Raw genomic sequence first — 12,875 nt, 5'->3', positions numbered from 1 at the left:
ACACAGAGCTTCAAGCACATGCAAAATCAGAGTCCATTGATATTTTTCAAGTGGAGGATTAATATGCCAGCAGCCTGTGATGGACAGTTTCTCTGGTTGTGAGTAACTTGGCAAGAGGTAAGTTTTTGGGAAGGCTTCATGTGTCCCATGAAGGCTTTTAAACAAGACCAAGGTCTTGAAGCTCCCTAAGAGGCTAAAAGGAGAGAAAGTGGACAGGCTGATGAGGAAGGTGTTGGAGATACAGGATAGTTCTTTAATGCCTCTGCAATGTGTGCTCTGTGTTCTGGCTAGAGGCTAAATGAGACAGCAAAGTCAGCCACTGTTTGTCCACATGTCCATTTCCAGCCCATGCTAACTTGTGCTGGCAAGGTGTGACTCAGGGTATGGGATTCATCAGCAAGCATCCCCATGGACCTTGCAAATGAGGATACACAGTGTCAGCTGCATCCACCTTACGTGGTCCCACAGTTACTAGTGCAGCAAGGTTTGCTGGAGCTGCTGCCAGGATGGAGGGGCTGAGGCTCTCACTTTCATGTCATGATCACACTACCCTGATGAGGGCTTGGTTGCAGACCTTGTGTCACTTCTGAGCAGGTTTCATGTAATCTGGGAGGTTTTTGTGGCCCCATGTCCTGTCCTGTCCTGTCCTGCTTTATGGGGCCTTGGGGTGAGACCTGTGTAGTAAAGAGCCTTCCTAGAAGGATGAGGGCATTGGAGAGGTGCCACCTTCTCTATCTATCCTTGAGTACGCTGTAGTTTGGTGTGGCTTGAGAGCAGCTCCCCTGAGCCACTTGCAGGAGGAAGCTCACTGCATTGGGCTGGAGGAGGGAATCACCCTTGCTCTGAAATGCTTCACCTACAAAGCAGCCACAGCACCAGAAGATTTGGGTTCATATCATGTAATTTCAGCCCAAAAGACAAAAGTAATTTGCACCATAGGGAGCTGTGGGCACAACTCTTAATAGCTATTGCCTGAGCTCTGGAGGGGAGAGTGCCTGGTGCATTAATGAAGAGCCATTAATGTTGGAAAGCAGTTAATCTGCAATTACCTGGAGCTCCATGAAGCGACCATCTGAGAGTTAAACAAACATAGTGAAGCTGAGGAAGTTTATTAAAACTCTTGATAGAGATTAATGACCTGAGCTTAGCCATAAAAAGCTGCTGTGTCTGCTTCTTGATAAATATTCTCCAGGCTTCTCCATGGCCGTGAGGAGAGAAGAAATGACAGGGTGGTTTTGAGACGGCTGTAACAAGTGGAGTGTGCCTTCTGCTGGAGAAATAGCATCTGCTGGCAGCCGCTAATGAGATGGAGGAGGAAATCAGCCACCTGAGAAAGATGTGTAAATGGATGGTTTAAAGCCTCAACCTTCAGCCTCAGCCTTAAAATCAGGCTGGAAAAGGCTATTCAGAAGGGAGCATTTCTGAATTGGGTTTGGGGTCCCAAATCCATTGCCAGGTTGTTTTTCTGGTGATGCTGTGTGATGATTTAGGGCCATGCAGGACCCAGAAGGGCTTTAGGAACAGGTGCTTTTTATTTGTGTGTGTTTTTTACAGCTCCCTTTTCTGAAGTCATGGCCTTGAGGTTCACTGCATAATTTATGTGGCCAGGCATAAAAGCACATGCTTATTAGTCCCAAAATGGACATGGTTGAAGAAGGTGCAGGGATGTCCCCTCCTTGAGAAATGTTACCCTCAGTACCAGTGCCTATTGCTTCTGTCTACAGCTTGGAGCCCAAATCACCAGTGCAGTCCCATGGACAAGGGAAGCCCGTGGTACATTTAGGAGGGAAGCCAGTGAAACTAGGGCCGAGCACCTCCCTGATCTGGCTCTGGGCAGCCTGGAGCAAGCCTCCGTGTGGTAAAACTCAGCAGACCCATTTGTTTGCTGAAGAGGGAGAGGTGAGCCCAGCTCCAGTTTTTACTGCACTGCCAAGGCTGCTTTTTTCCTCCGTCATTGCTTTCCTCCTCAATCTGCCTTGTGTTCTTGTAACAGGGCTTTGAGCACTCTCCTCCTCTGGCAGGATCCTCTTAGCATCTGCTGGTAGCTGTTTGAATCAGGGCTGGTGGAGCTGGGCTTTGTTTGGGTGAAATAAGCCATGGCCTTTCAGCTCTTAAAAGGGGCCTATACGAAAGATGGGGAGAGACTTTTTAGGAGGGGCTGTTGCGATAGGATGAAAGGTGATGGTTTTAAACTAAAAGAGGTGAGATTTAGGCTGAATGTGAGGAGAAAATTCTTTATAATGACGGTGATAAAACACTGGAACAGGTTGCCCAGAGAGGCTATAGAAGCCTCATCCCTGGAGACATTCAAGGCCAGGCTGGACGTGGCTCTGGGCAACATGCTCTAGTTCAAGATGTCCCTGCTCATTGCAGAGGATTGGACTAGATGACCTTTGAAAGTCCTTTCCAACCCAAACTATTATGTGATTCTATTCTATGATTCTTCTATGATCCTATGAAAGTGAGCACAGCCGGCTTGTGAGCCTATTCACAGGGAGGTGGACAGCCCTGTCTTGCGTGCAAGCATCTCCTTTCACCTCCTTTCACCTTGATAAGGTTAGTTGTCCCTCATCTACCAAGGCCAGATGCCCAAGCACCTTTTGCCTGACCAATGCTCCTCGTGTACTTGGAGGGTCCTGCAGCAGGAGGATTCCCTGGTGGAAGATGCTACGAGGAATTAAAAGGAGGGGGAAATCAACTCCTCCTCAGCTTGTGTCTGTGCGGGATTCCCACATCTGCATCTAGAGGGCAGGGCAGCTACATGCTGTGAGCTGGGTCTCCGTGTCATCTGCTCTGTGGCCTCGTTAGAGCCTCCCCAGCAAAGATTACTTCTGTAGATGGAGTGTGTGTGGAGAGGGAGAGCAAGCTGCGATGCTGTGGTGCAAGCGCGTTCCCATTGCCACAGAGTCATTGGCAGCCATGCAGTGATTCTGGGGGAGTCCAAGGTGGCCTCTTCCAGGGGGCAGGAGCCAGCCATTGCCTGATCCTGCACCGCCAGGGTAAAGGGGGTTTTGCTGGTGGGTTAAGGGGGTCAAAAGCAGGTATCCAAAGCCAGTCTGCACCGTGCAAGCTGCCTGGGTGCTGGGCGAGGTGTTTGCTCCTCCGCTTCAGGCAAGAGACAGTCCCTCTGCATTTAATTAGCAGCTTTGCAGGTCAGTAACAAGAGGAAAAGCAGTGCTTGGGCCATGCAGGGCTCTGTTAAAGGAAGCAAGAAGTACTGACGATTGAGGTGTTTTCTATTAAGATTTATAATGTCAATTATTTACATCCAGATCCAAGGCTCCTGACCTCCTGAAGTCCCTCCCAAAGCAAATTATTCCCCTGTTCAGTGATTTTTATGATATTTGTCCCTGCACTTCAGGAAATCAAGTGAGAGCGCTGCACCAGGAGAAGGCTGAAACTTATACATGCTTGTCACCAGTCGTCTGCCGTGAGACAGAAACGATTATGGGCTGTCATCTTTCAGCCTGGGTATGGGCTGGCTGTCCTCCAGCCACAGATTTTTTGGCTAGTCTCACAGTTTTTGGGAGCTGGAGAGTATCTAAGCTCTTCTCACCAGCAGCACGTGTGCTTGTTTTATGAATATTCGTTAGCTAGCATCATTGCGTCTTGCCATTTTATGGGCAAAACGTGTACTTTGCCATGCATGGGTTTCTCTTTTAAAAGCTCCAGCTTCTGGATTTGTCATGTGCAGGTTTGCACCTCTTCCTTTTAAAGAACACTTTTATCCTTTGTGGGTGAGGAGATACCTGAGGGTCTCTTCCAGCTCAAAGCCCAGAGGAAAAGTGACAGAATGGTGGATGCTGGAAGCAGCATCCTGCCCTCGCCTACAGTAAAGCACTGCGGTGGTGGGGGGAAACCTTGCTGAGGGTCCTGCGCAGCGCAGGGCGGGAGGGATGGCTGCTCTCAGCCAAGTGGCCTTTGGGAAACTCCAGTGGGAAAGAGGGGTGCTGGGAAAGCCACCCTACTGGGTGCCAACAGTAGAGGGTGGATGGGAGAGGTTGTGCCTGGGTGCTGGGGTCTCCAAGGGGGGTGCGTACATGAGAGTGGAGGGGGGAATGGGAGGTGGGCTGTGGGATGGTGCTGACCTCAGGAGAGAAGAGATTTGTGATTTATCACTCTCTTTCTAGAGCTCTTGGCCACTTTTTGGTTTTGTTTTTAACTGACACCATGTTCTCACTGGTGCTTCGTTTTGGCACAAAGAGCTTGAAGGATCCTTTGAGAGCAGAGACATGTTGCAGCCGTACTCCTTTGAGCACTCAGAGGTCTCAGCCTGTTCTCCAGACATGTCCTGGGTCATGTCCTGGTCTTTAGCAGGCTTTGAGGATGTGATCAGGTGTCAGGTCACTATGGTAATACTACCCAGGGCAGGCTTGGTGGGAATGCCAGAGGGATCACCTCCTGGGTGCATCAGCTGCTGGGCATGGAACAGTGTTGGGCAGAAGTTCTGGCTTTTCAAATGGCCTGCCAGCTCAGCCTGTGGCCATGGAGACAGGGCCATGCTGTGGTAGGGTCTGAGGCACCTTCTGTGCCAAGTGTACTGCCTGGAAGTGGGAAAAGCTCTTCCGAGGAGTGAGGTGTGTTGCCCATGGCTGAACTGGGAACCAAGAGATCCTAACCCTGGCTGTGAACACAGCCTGCCCATTGCTGGAGACTGAAGCTCCCAGCGGCTACCATGGTCGGAAGGGGCTTCATCCAGAGGGGTTTTCTGTTACTTGCCCTCTCCCTGCAGCTGCTCTTCATCCCTTTGTGTTTTCAGTTTGAAATGCTGCCCTTCCTCCTGGCTCTGGTTGGCAATGAGTTGCAAACCCCTCTGGCAGCCCACACTGGAGAGTGTCCCTCTGGGGTGGAAGGGGTCACTAAAATGCCCTGTTTCTCTTCAAGGCCACTGTTTATATCAAAAGCGTAGGGCAGAACCTCCTATGTGCATGAGGTCTTCCCTCAATCTGGCCTTGCAGGAGAGCTGAAGTTCTCTGGAAATAGGGGACGATACCAATGGCACATTCTTCTAGCACGAGTGGAGGGGAATGAGGGAAGGGGACAAGGTGTGAGCAGTGCAATACCCTCAGTCATACTTGACATTCACAGAGCAAAGCACCTCTCTGAAGGACTTGCCTGGAGCTTCCTTGTGTCTTCCTTGAGGTCTTCTGCAAAGAACTTGTTAATTCATAACTCACTCACACCACTTCTCCGTCTTTCTTAATGTTAACCATAGCTCTTAATTTTGGGACGGTTTTGGGCTTCTGTCCTTCATGGTCCTCACTGGGTTTCTTCCTCATGACATTCGAGGTCTGGAGCCTCTTTTTTTCTGTAAGAGCTGCTCTACAACTGAAACTCTGTGCAGATCAGCTCCATGAAAAACCTTATGCAGACTCGGAGGCTCAACCTTCTGCTCATTCTATTAACACACCTCACCATCCACTCCTTCCATATCCAAACCCACATCTGTTAGCTAAAATTTTGCTCTTTCTTTGAACTTCTTTATGCAACTATTTCGAGCCAACACTTCCCTATCACAGGTGATAACCAAACCCTTGAACTTGGAGCAAATCTCTTGCTGTGCTGTATGCTTGGACTTCAGGAGTTTCAGGAAGTCTTCATTTCATGGGGCTGAAGGAAACTCCTTGGCTGTGGGGAATTTTTGAATGGAGAGCTCCCCCAGTTCTGATCCCTCCACCAAGAGCTGAGCTGCTCTCTGGAGGACTGGTGAGCTAGCAGTGGCCAGAATGTGCGTAGCTGTGTAGGGAGCTAAAGAAAATGGATGTAGACACTTCGGAAAGAATAAGAAGGAGTCAATTTAGGGTCAAACATGGCCTATGGAGTTTGCACTGAGAGAAATGAGCAGCTAAGCTGTCCCGGCATAGGTGATTTTGACTGGTGGCTATTGAGGCTGGCCACTGTGGCCTGCAAATGCACTTGCTTTGATCTGTGGTTTTCATTTTCTGAGAAACTGGCTTTAGCTGTGACAAGCAGACATTCCTCCTGCCAGTTTTTTGCTGAAGTCCAGATGGGAGGTGGGTGCTGGGTGCAATGATACCACTACCAATGACTCTTCCTCAGTGGCTGCAGTGAGGGATGCTTCTGAGGACTGAAGCTGCTGGATTTTAACTTCTGTGTTTTCTAGGTCTCTCTCCAGTAGAGCTCACCATCTGGGGGACAGGGATGTGCATGAGGTGGATAGGGAAAAGGGCTGAATCTGACTGATCCTTATTGCAGCTCTTCCCAACCCAGCTCCCGAACAAGGTGCTGACCAACAGCTGTTGCAAGGGAGCAAACAATGATGAGGGCGAAAGCAGCCAAAACCTCTGCTGAACTGCACCTTCACTGTGCATTTCCAGGAATCTCATGGTGGAGGGGGTAGCAAGGTGTCTCAAGGGGGTTAGCTCGGATCTACAGGCCAGCGTACATCGACAACAAGATATTCAGTACCCAAACCATCTACCTCTTGACACTAAAGAGGAACAAAGCCTGAGTAGACCCAGCCTTGCCCACACTTGGGACTTCTCCATCCTCCACTTACTATGGGGGCAAACCCCTGTGAGACTCCAGCCCAGTCTCAAGGACTTGCTCTTGCTTCACTGGCATCTGCAGCATTACTTGCACGATGTCACAAGTGGTGAAACCGGAAGCCAGCAGCAGTGGAGTTGCTGTTGTCTCTGTAATGTCTGAGAGGTGCCTGGAAAATACGTCTTGATCAGCTTAAAAAGCCCCTGCTAAAAGGGGAGGGAGGACCTGGGCTGAGGAGAAGGGCGGGAGCTGTTGGGGATCATGTCTCCTATAGGGACCCCCTACACACACACACACACTGCATGTGCTGTGACTAGGGCTGGTGAATATTTTCAGCTACCGTCCACCAACCTCTCCTTTGGACCCATGGAGTTACAGGTCTGGGTCATCCCACGGGGTGATTATCTTTCTTGCTGGCAGTGTGGGGCTGCTCCCCCATGCTTTGCTGCCTCTCACCAGCCCCTGCGGTGCAGGGAGCCTTGAGGCTGCCTGCAGCAGCTCCAGAGGTTTATTTTTAAACAAAACCTTTGTTGTGTTGCAATGCTTCACAGGGGGAGGAGCTGTAGAGGTTTCCTGTGTGGTAAATGAGGTTGAAAGAGCATGCTGGTGATGGGTGGCTCACTCAGAGGTTGCTCTTGCACATGCTATCGGCAAGGGATTGTGGGGTGCAGGCTGTTTCCCCTTCAGTCCTGAAGGGCTGCTCCCAAGCCCTTGGAGGTGAACAGAGCTGTGCCCTGTCCATGGATAAGTCACTCTGTGTATCCAAAGGGAAATTTTACTGGAGGCCTTGCAGCTGGATGTCTGCGTGCAGGGAGCCCAGGCTCCCCGCAACCTTGAAGCCGTATCTGGTGTGGTTGGTTAGTGGCAGGAAGAGGGAGAGGAAGGCTCCCTCCTCAGCGCTTGCAAGGGAAAGCACCTCTCTGGCTCCCCTGGGATGGCTTCGCTTGCCCACCCCACGGGTAGAAGATGTCCTCCCCTTTCCCACCCCTCCATCCTGGTGGCTGCCCTCTCCTCTGGGGCTGCCTGCCTGGCCTGCCCCAGCCAAGGGAGGTGCACAGGGGACTCTTGCACATCATTGGTCTGAGAAGGTCTCCATGCCCTTAAAGAGAAGGTGGATTTTCTGCTGAGCCACCCGAGAAGCCCTTTTATACCTCCTTACTCAGGCAGCTGCCTGCAGCCCGCCAGTCTGTCCTGTCCAGCCAGTGGGACTCCCTGATTTTCTCCTCCAGTCGGGTGAGCTGTTTTGCATGTCTCTTAATGACCCAGCTTGCTCTTAGGGGGTAATGGGGGAGTGAATTCACTCACCTGAGTTCTAGGGAGATAAATACCAGGTGGGGATGACCTGCTGGGAGAAACATGGGCGTTAATGAAGCATTCTTCATCCTTTGCCTGTTAGAGAAGGTCTGCGCGTTGGAAAGTCTTCGTCTTTTCCAGTGACCTTTCTCTTTGGTTTCATGCCTGCTCTTCCTTTGGTTGGTTCTGCTCTCCAGCTTGAGTGGTGAGGGCAAATGGAGCCGCAGGCTCTCTAATGCTGACCTTCTGTGGGATATGGGATGCGGGATCCTTGTCTGTGGTACCTTGGTGACGTTCCCTACTTACACCCCTTTCTCCATCTCCCAACCCGGTCCTTGCAGTGCCTTCCTCCCCAAAACCCCTCTTGGACAGGGCCGGCATCCAGATTTACGGTGTCCTCCCCCCAGAACAGGTGATTTAAAGCCCACGTTGCAGGCAGTGAGCCGCAGCCTGGCGTTGTCCCCTCGCTTCCTCGGCATTGCTGCTGCTGAGGCGGGTGTGTGCGTGCATGGGGCAGGGGCGTCAGTAAAAATAGCTGGCGTTCCTCGGCCGCCCTGTCCCTCAGCTGCAGCCCGGCACCTGCGGTGGCTTTTGCTTTGCATCGCCCCGACCTCCCTGAGTCACGGGGCTGGCACTGGGGACACGCTGCCGTCCGAGGAGACAGCTGCAGCTCCTTCTGCAGCTCCCTGGCCATTTTTAGAAGCACTTTCCCCCCCTCCTCCCTGAAGTAATGTGATGGGCCTGCACATTTTCCAGGATAAAGTTTCCTTGGCCCTCTAAGCTGTGCCTCCCCCCCCGGGCATGAGCCCCCGTTAACACTTCACCTCCCGACGGAGGCTCCCACGTCTGCAGATGGATGTGTTATGGGGGCTCTTTTGCTCTGCAAAGGTCTATCTCATTTTGGGCTCAGCAGCACTTCTGCATCCTTCCATTAGGAGACATGAGCAGGAGATATTGCTCTGCTAGAAAAGTAAAATTCTGTTTACAGGGAAATGATTTACAGCAAAACGGAGGTGCTTTTCCGTCTCTTCCCTAATATGCTGAGTTGTACCTGTAAAATTTCCACTTAAATGAAATGCAAGGAATTGTCTGGGGAAACTTGCCGTGCCTTTACCAATTCGACAACAACCCCGTTCTATGTCATCTGTGGCGAGGTTGTCGCAACAGGTTCCCCTGCCCCATGCAATGGGTGCATATACTGGCAGCAGCATCCTCTGAAGACTTTCCTCATCATCTGGGGTCCCTGCCACCCCTCCGCAGGCTTTGGGGTATTTCTTATTCATGAAGTGGGCGAAAGGCGGCATGGCAAAGTGAAGCAGTAAACTGAAAATTGCCTTTTCCTCGTCTTACTTCATTTCATAAAATGGTTTGTTCGGGGTCAAACAAGAGACATACCTGCAGGAATTAGTATCACAAATCTCTCTCTTCTGGCCCAGCACTATTTGGTCTGGTTCAGAAATCCCCTGATGCTGAGGTTTGTGTGGCTGTGAGGAGGCACGTATTTGGCTCTCATCCACAAACAGCAGTCTAGTTCCCTATATGATGAGAATTAGGAGAAGCTGGGAAATAAGAGCAAACCTGTTCCTCTTTTTTTTTTTTTTTTTTTTTTTTTAGAGGAATCTTGCTTTGTTTTTAAACCCAAGAAAGTCCCCACCAGCATGAATAACTGTGAACCTTTTTTCTTGGTTTTCACTGCAGGCTCACAACCATTTAAAGCAAGATGTCTGAGTAAGTTCCCATTTTTCTGTCTCTGATATGTTGTTGGCATTTAAGAACTTTTGTTTAACTGCCGACTTTTTATGCTTGTTACTGTTCCTCTGCTTGTTTCCAATTAGGATGCTAACTTTCCCTTTTCTCTTCCCCCTTTCCTCTTTCTCTTCCTTCCCTTCGTTGTCCATCTGCTCTTCCGGAACAGTGAAGAGGTAAGCGTGTCTTGCTGGGGTTTTTCTTTTAGTGATGCTCACCATTCCTCCTTAGGACAAGTGCCTGCTGGCTGTGTGTGTGTGTAAGAACGGTTCATGGCAAGGCTTGCTGGTTGCTGACTCCTGGTAAAGATGGGGAGGAGAAGAAAAATCCCTTTTAAACGTCTTTTCTGCCTCCTGGCTTGGAGTTAAGAAGCCTTTTCCCTCCTTTCCTGCTTTCCCAGCCAGCCACGAGATGGTGCTGGGAAGGCAGTGGTATAGAGCTGACTGTCCATCACCAATCCACCACACAGCCCTTGGCCTAGCATCCTCTCATCCTTCCCCACACCTAGCTTCTCATTCTCTGCCCACCAAGCACTGCCAAATCGTTTTGCAAGGGCACTCCAGGGAGACCTGGAAGCATGAACAGAGTAGAGGCTGCATTCTTAACACGATCTCTCTGGCTTCTGGCAGAGCTGGAGTGGTGCTGGGCTCAAAGCCTGGGGGTGGCTGGTGTGGAAGGGTTGTGCATGGCTTTGTCACTCTGCATCGCCTCTTAGCAAGTTGCTCCATCCTTCATCTCTGCTTGGCATCTCCCCATACATCCAAAATACCACAAGCTCGAGCTTGTCCCCACTGAGAGGAAAGAGAATTTCAGGGACACAGAGAAACTCCACAGTATGGTGCTGATGTCCAACAGGTGCTTTTATTCCCCATCAAACCAAGTGCCCAAGAGGGCACACTGTGCTAAGGTATCAGTCTTCAGATGGAGGATAAGCCTGGGCTAACAGTGCTCAAGGGATCTGCTGTGTCATGGCCCATACCTGGATTCATGTGATCAAAAATCAGTTGATGGTGCACTGCATCTCTGAGCTGGATGCCTATTGTCTGCAGAGCCCTCCAGCCCTGTCAGGAGGGCTTTGGCACCATTTGCATATGCAAACCATGTCAGATCTTGTTACATTTTGCTCTGCAGATCCTTATCCACTTCCTCCTCTATGCAACACAGTCTCACACTCAAATGCTGCTTTCAACACGCCTATATAAAATGGCAGGCTGTGCCATATCAGAGTGTGGCAGGAAGCCTCTTCTTTGAGTGCCACTGGTTTGGGAACCAACTGTGTGTCAAGCCATCCATGCTGGCTGGAGCCAGCTCACTGGCAGGGCTGCAGATCCTCGAGGGACTGTTGGGTTGCATGGGGAAGTGGAACAGAAAGGGGAATAGGCACCTGATAACCTGCTTTTATCTTGTTCCTTCCACTTGCAGAAAAAAAGGAGGGCAGCCACTGCCCGTCGGCAGCACCTGAAGGTACGTGGCACTGCTGGGGCTGGGTGAGGTGTGTCCCGACCAGCCCATCTCCCATCCTGAGCCTGACAGCTCTTGGTTCTTAACTGCTTACCTCGAAAAGGCAATAATGCACAGTGTGAAAGCCTCCCATCTCACTCCTTACTGGGTCCCCATCAGTATCCCTTGCTTGGAGATGCTGGTATTGATGAGGAGCTCCCTAAGCTGCCTCTTCATCAGGGTTCTCCCTCCCTTGCCTCCACCCTACGCTGACCATCTTCCTGCTGTCTTCCAGAGTGCTATGCTCCAGCTTGCTGCCACTGAAATAGAAAAAGAAGCAGCTGCTAAAGAAGTGGAAAAGCAAAACTACCTGGCAGAGCATTGCCCTCCTCTGTCTCTCCCAGGATCCATGCAGGAACTTCAGGTAAAGACTTCTTTAACCCTTTCATTGTGCCAGAGCAGAAAAGATCTTGCTCCATCAGTCAGCCTGGTGAATATAGATTGGCCTTCCCATCTTGACTCCCTTCTTACCTGTGGGTGCCCTGAAGCTGGCTGGATAAGAAAGAGGGTCTGGGTGGCAAGAAAGCTGCATTTCTAACAATGTGTTGAGGCAGCATTTGTGTGAAGCCGGCAGCATTTGTGTGAAGCCAGCAGCACGGAGACCAGGAGCCGGCCTGCAAGCTACCCAACTGGTGTTGACCCCACCTGGTCTACTGGACTGGGGTCTTTCAGAGCCAGAGTGGTCAGGAGTGAGGAATCGCATGCAAGTCCTTGAAGTCAACATCCCTGTCTGCTTTTCTTTGCAGGAACTGTGCAGAAAGCTTCATGCCAAGATAGAGTCAGTGGATGAGGAGAGGTATGACATAGAGGTGAAGCTACAGAAGACTAACAAGGAGGTGAGTTTTGCCCAGAGCCATCCTTCGGGGGAGTCTCCAGTCCATCCTTTGTGTCTGCCTGTGCTGCTAGGGTCTGTGTTAGAAGCCCATGCCCTGCTCTCTCTATTTCCCTCCTCATTTCATTCCCCTGTAGCTGGAAGACTTGAGCCTGAAGCTCTTTGACCTGAAGGGCAAATTCAAGAGGCCGCCCCTGCGCAGGGTGCGCATGTCTGCTGATGCGATGCTGCGGGCTCTGCTGGGCTCCAAGCACAAGGTCTGCATGGATCTCCGAGCCAACCTGAAGCAAGTCAAGAAGGAAGACACTGAGAAGGTACTCCTTCCCTCTCTCCTGGTCCCATATAGGATTTGTCCCCCATTTCTGGGGGTTCATGCCTCCCTGTGTAACAGATAACGTTGAGCATGAGCCTTTCTGTAATGTTCTTCCTGCTTGGCATTTCCTCCTCTGGCACCCATCATGTTGAAAAAGGAGGATGCAGCCTGAAAAGATGTATAGCATGGGCGGAATTGGGTTCCTGTAGCTGGCACACAGTTTTCCATGGGTGGACAGGTGAAGGGCCCTGCCTGGGTGGGTTCTCACCCTGGGAGGCACTGCGCACCAACACGCCCATCCTTTCCCCAGGAGAAGGACCTCCGTGATGTCGGTGACTGGAGGAAGAACATTGAGGAGAAGTCCGGCATGGAGGGCAGGAAGAAGATGTTCGAGGCTGGCGAGTCCTAAGCACCTGCATCACCTGTCCTCTCCTCCCTCCTGTCCCCGCTGTCCCCCTAGGTTCAGGGGCACCGGCTAGGTGCCATTTCTCTCTGATTTTGGAAGAGCTGCATCCTGGCAGCAGTGGTGTAAATAAAGCTTTGGTGGGAGAGGTGGGTGTTGCCTGCCTGGGGAGCCAGACTCCAACCTGCGCCACGGTGCCGGTAGGTCTTTCCCCATTGTGGGGCTCCTGGTGAAGACAGGGAGGCTTTGGAGGGGCTGTGCTGTGAAGATGAAGGATCTCT

At 51.1% G+C, this 12,875-nt stretch overlaps 1 protein-coding gene across 1 annotated transcript; it reads left to right on the top strand.

Moving 5' to 3' along the window:
• Window positions 1–10,897: 10,897 nt before the first annotated feature.
• Window positions 10,898–12,600, top strand: TNNI2 (troponin I2, fast skeletal type; the record flags this gene model as incomplete). The annotated part of the gene is given in 6 exon segments (XM_080618423.1): window positions 10,898–10,945; window positions 10,948–11,010; window positions 11,282–11,410; window positions 11,793–11,882; window positions 12,016–12,192; window positions 12,502–12,600. Coding segments are annotated over 6 exon segments (606 nt in total).
• Between the last annotated feature and the right edge of the window lie 275 nt (window positions 12,601–12,875).

The sequence above is a fragment of the Psittacula echo genome (genome assembly GCF_963264785.1).
Source record: "Psittacula echo genome assembly, chromosome: 5".
Taxonomy (NCBI): domain Eukaryota; kingdom Metazoa; phylum Chordata; class Aves; order Psittaciformes; family Psittacidae; genus Psittacula; species Psittacula echo.
Note: the sequence above shows the minus strand (reverse complement) of the source record. Positions and strands in the feature narration are given on the sequence as shown.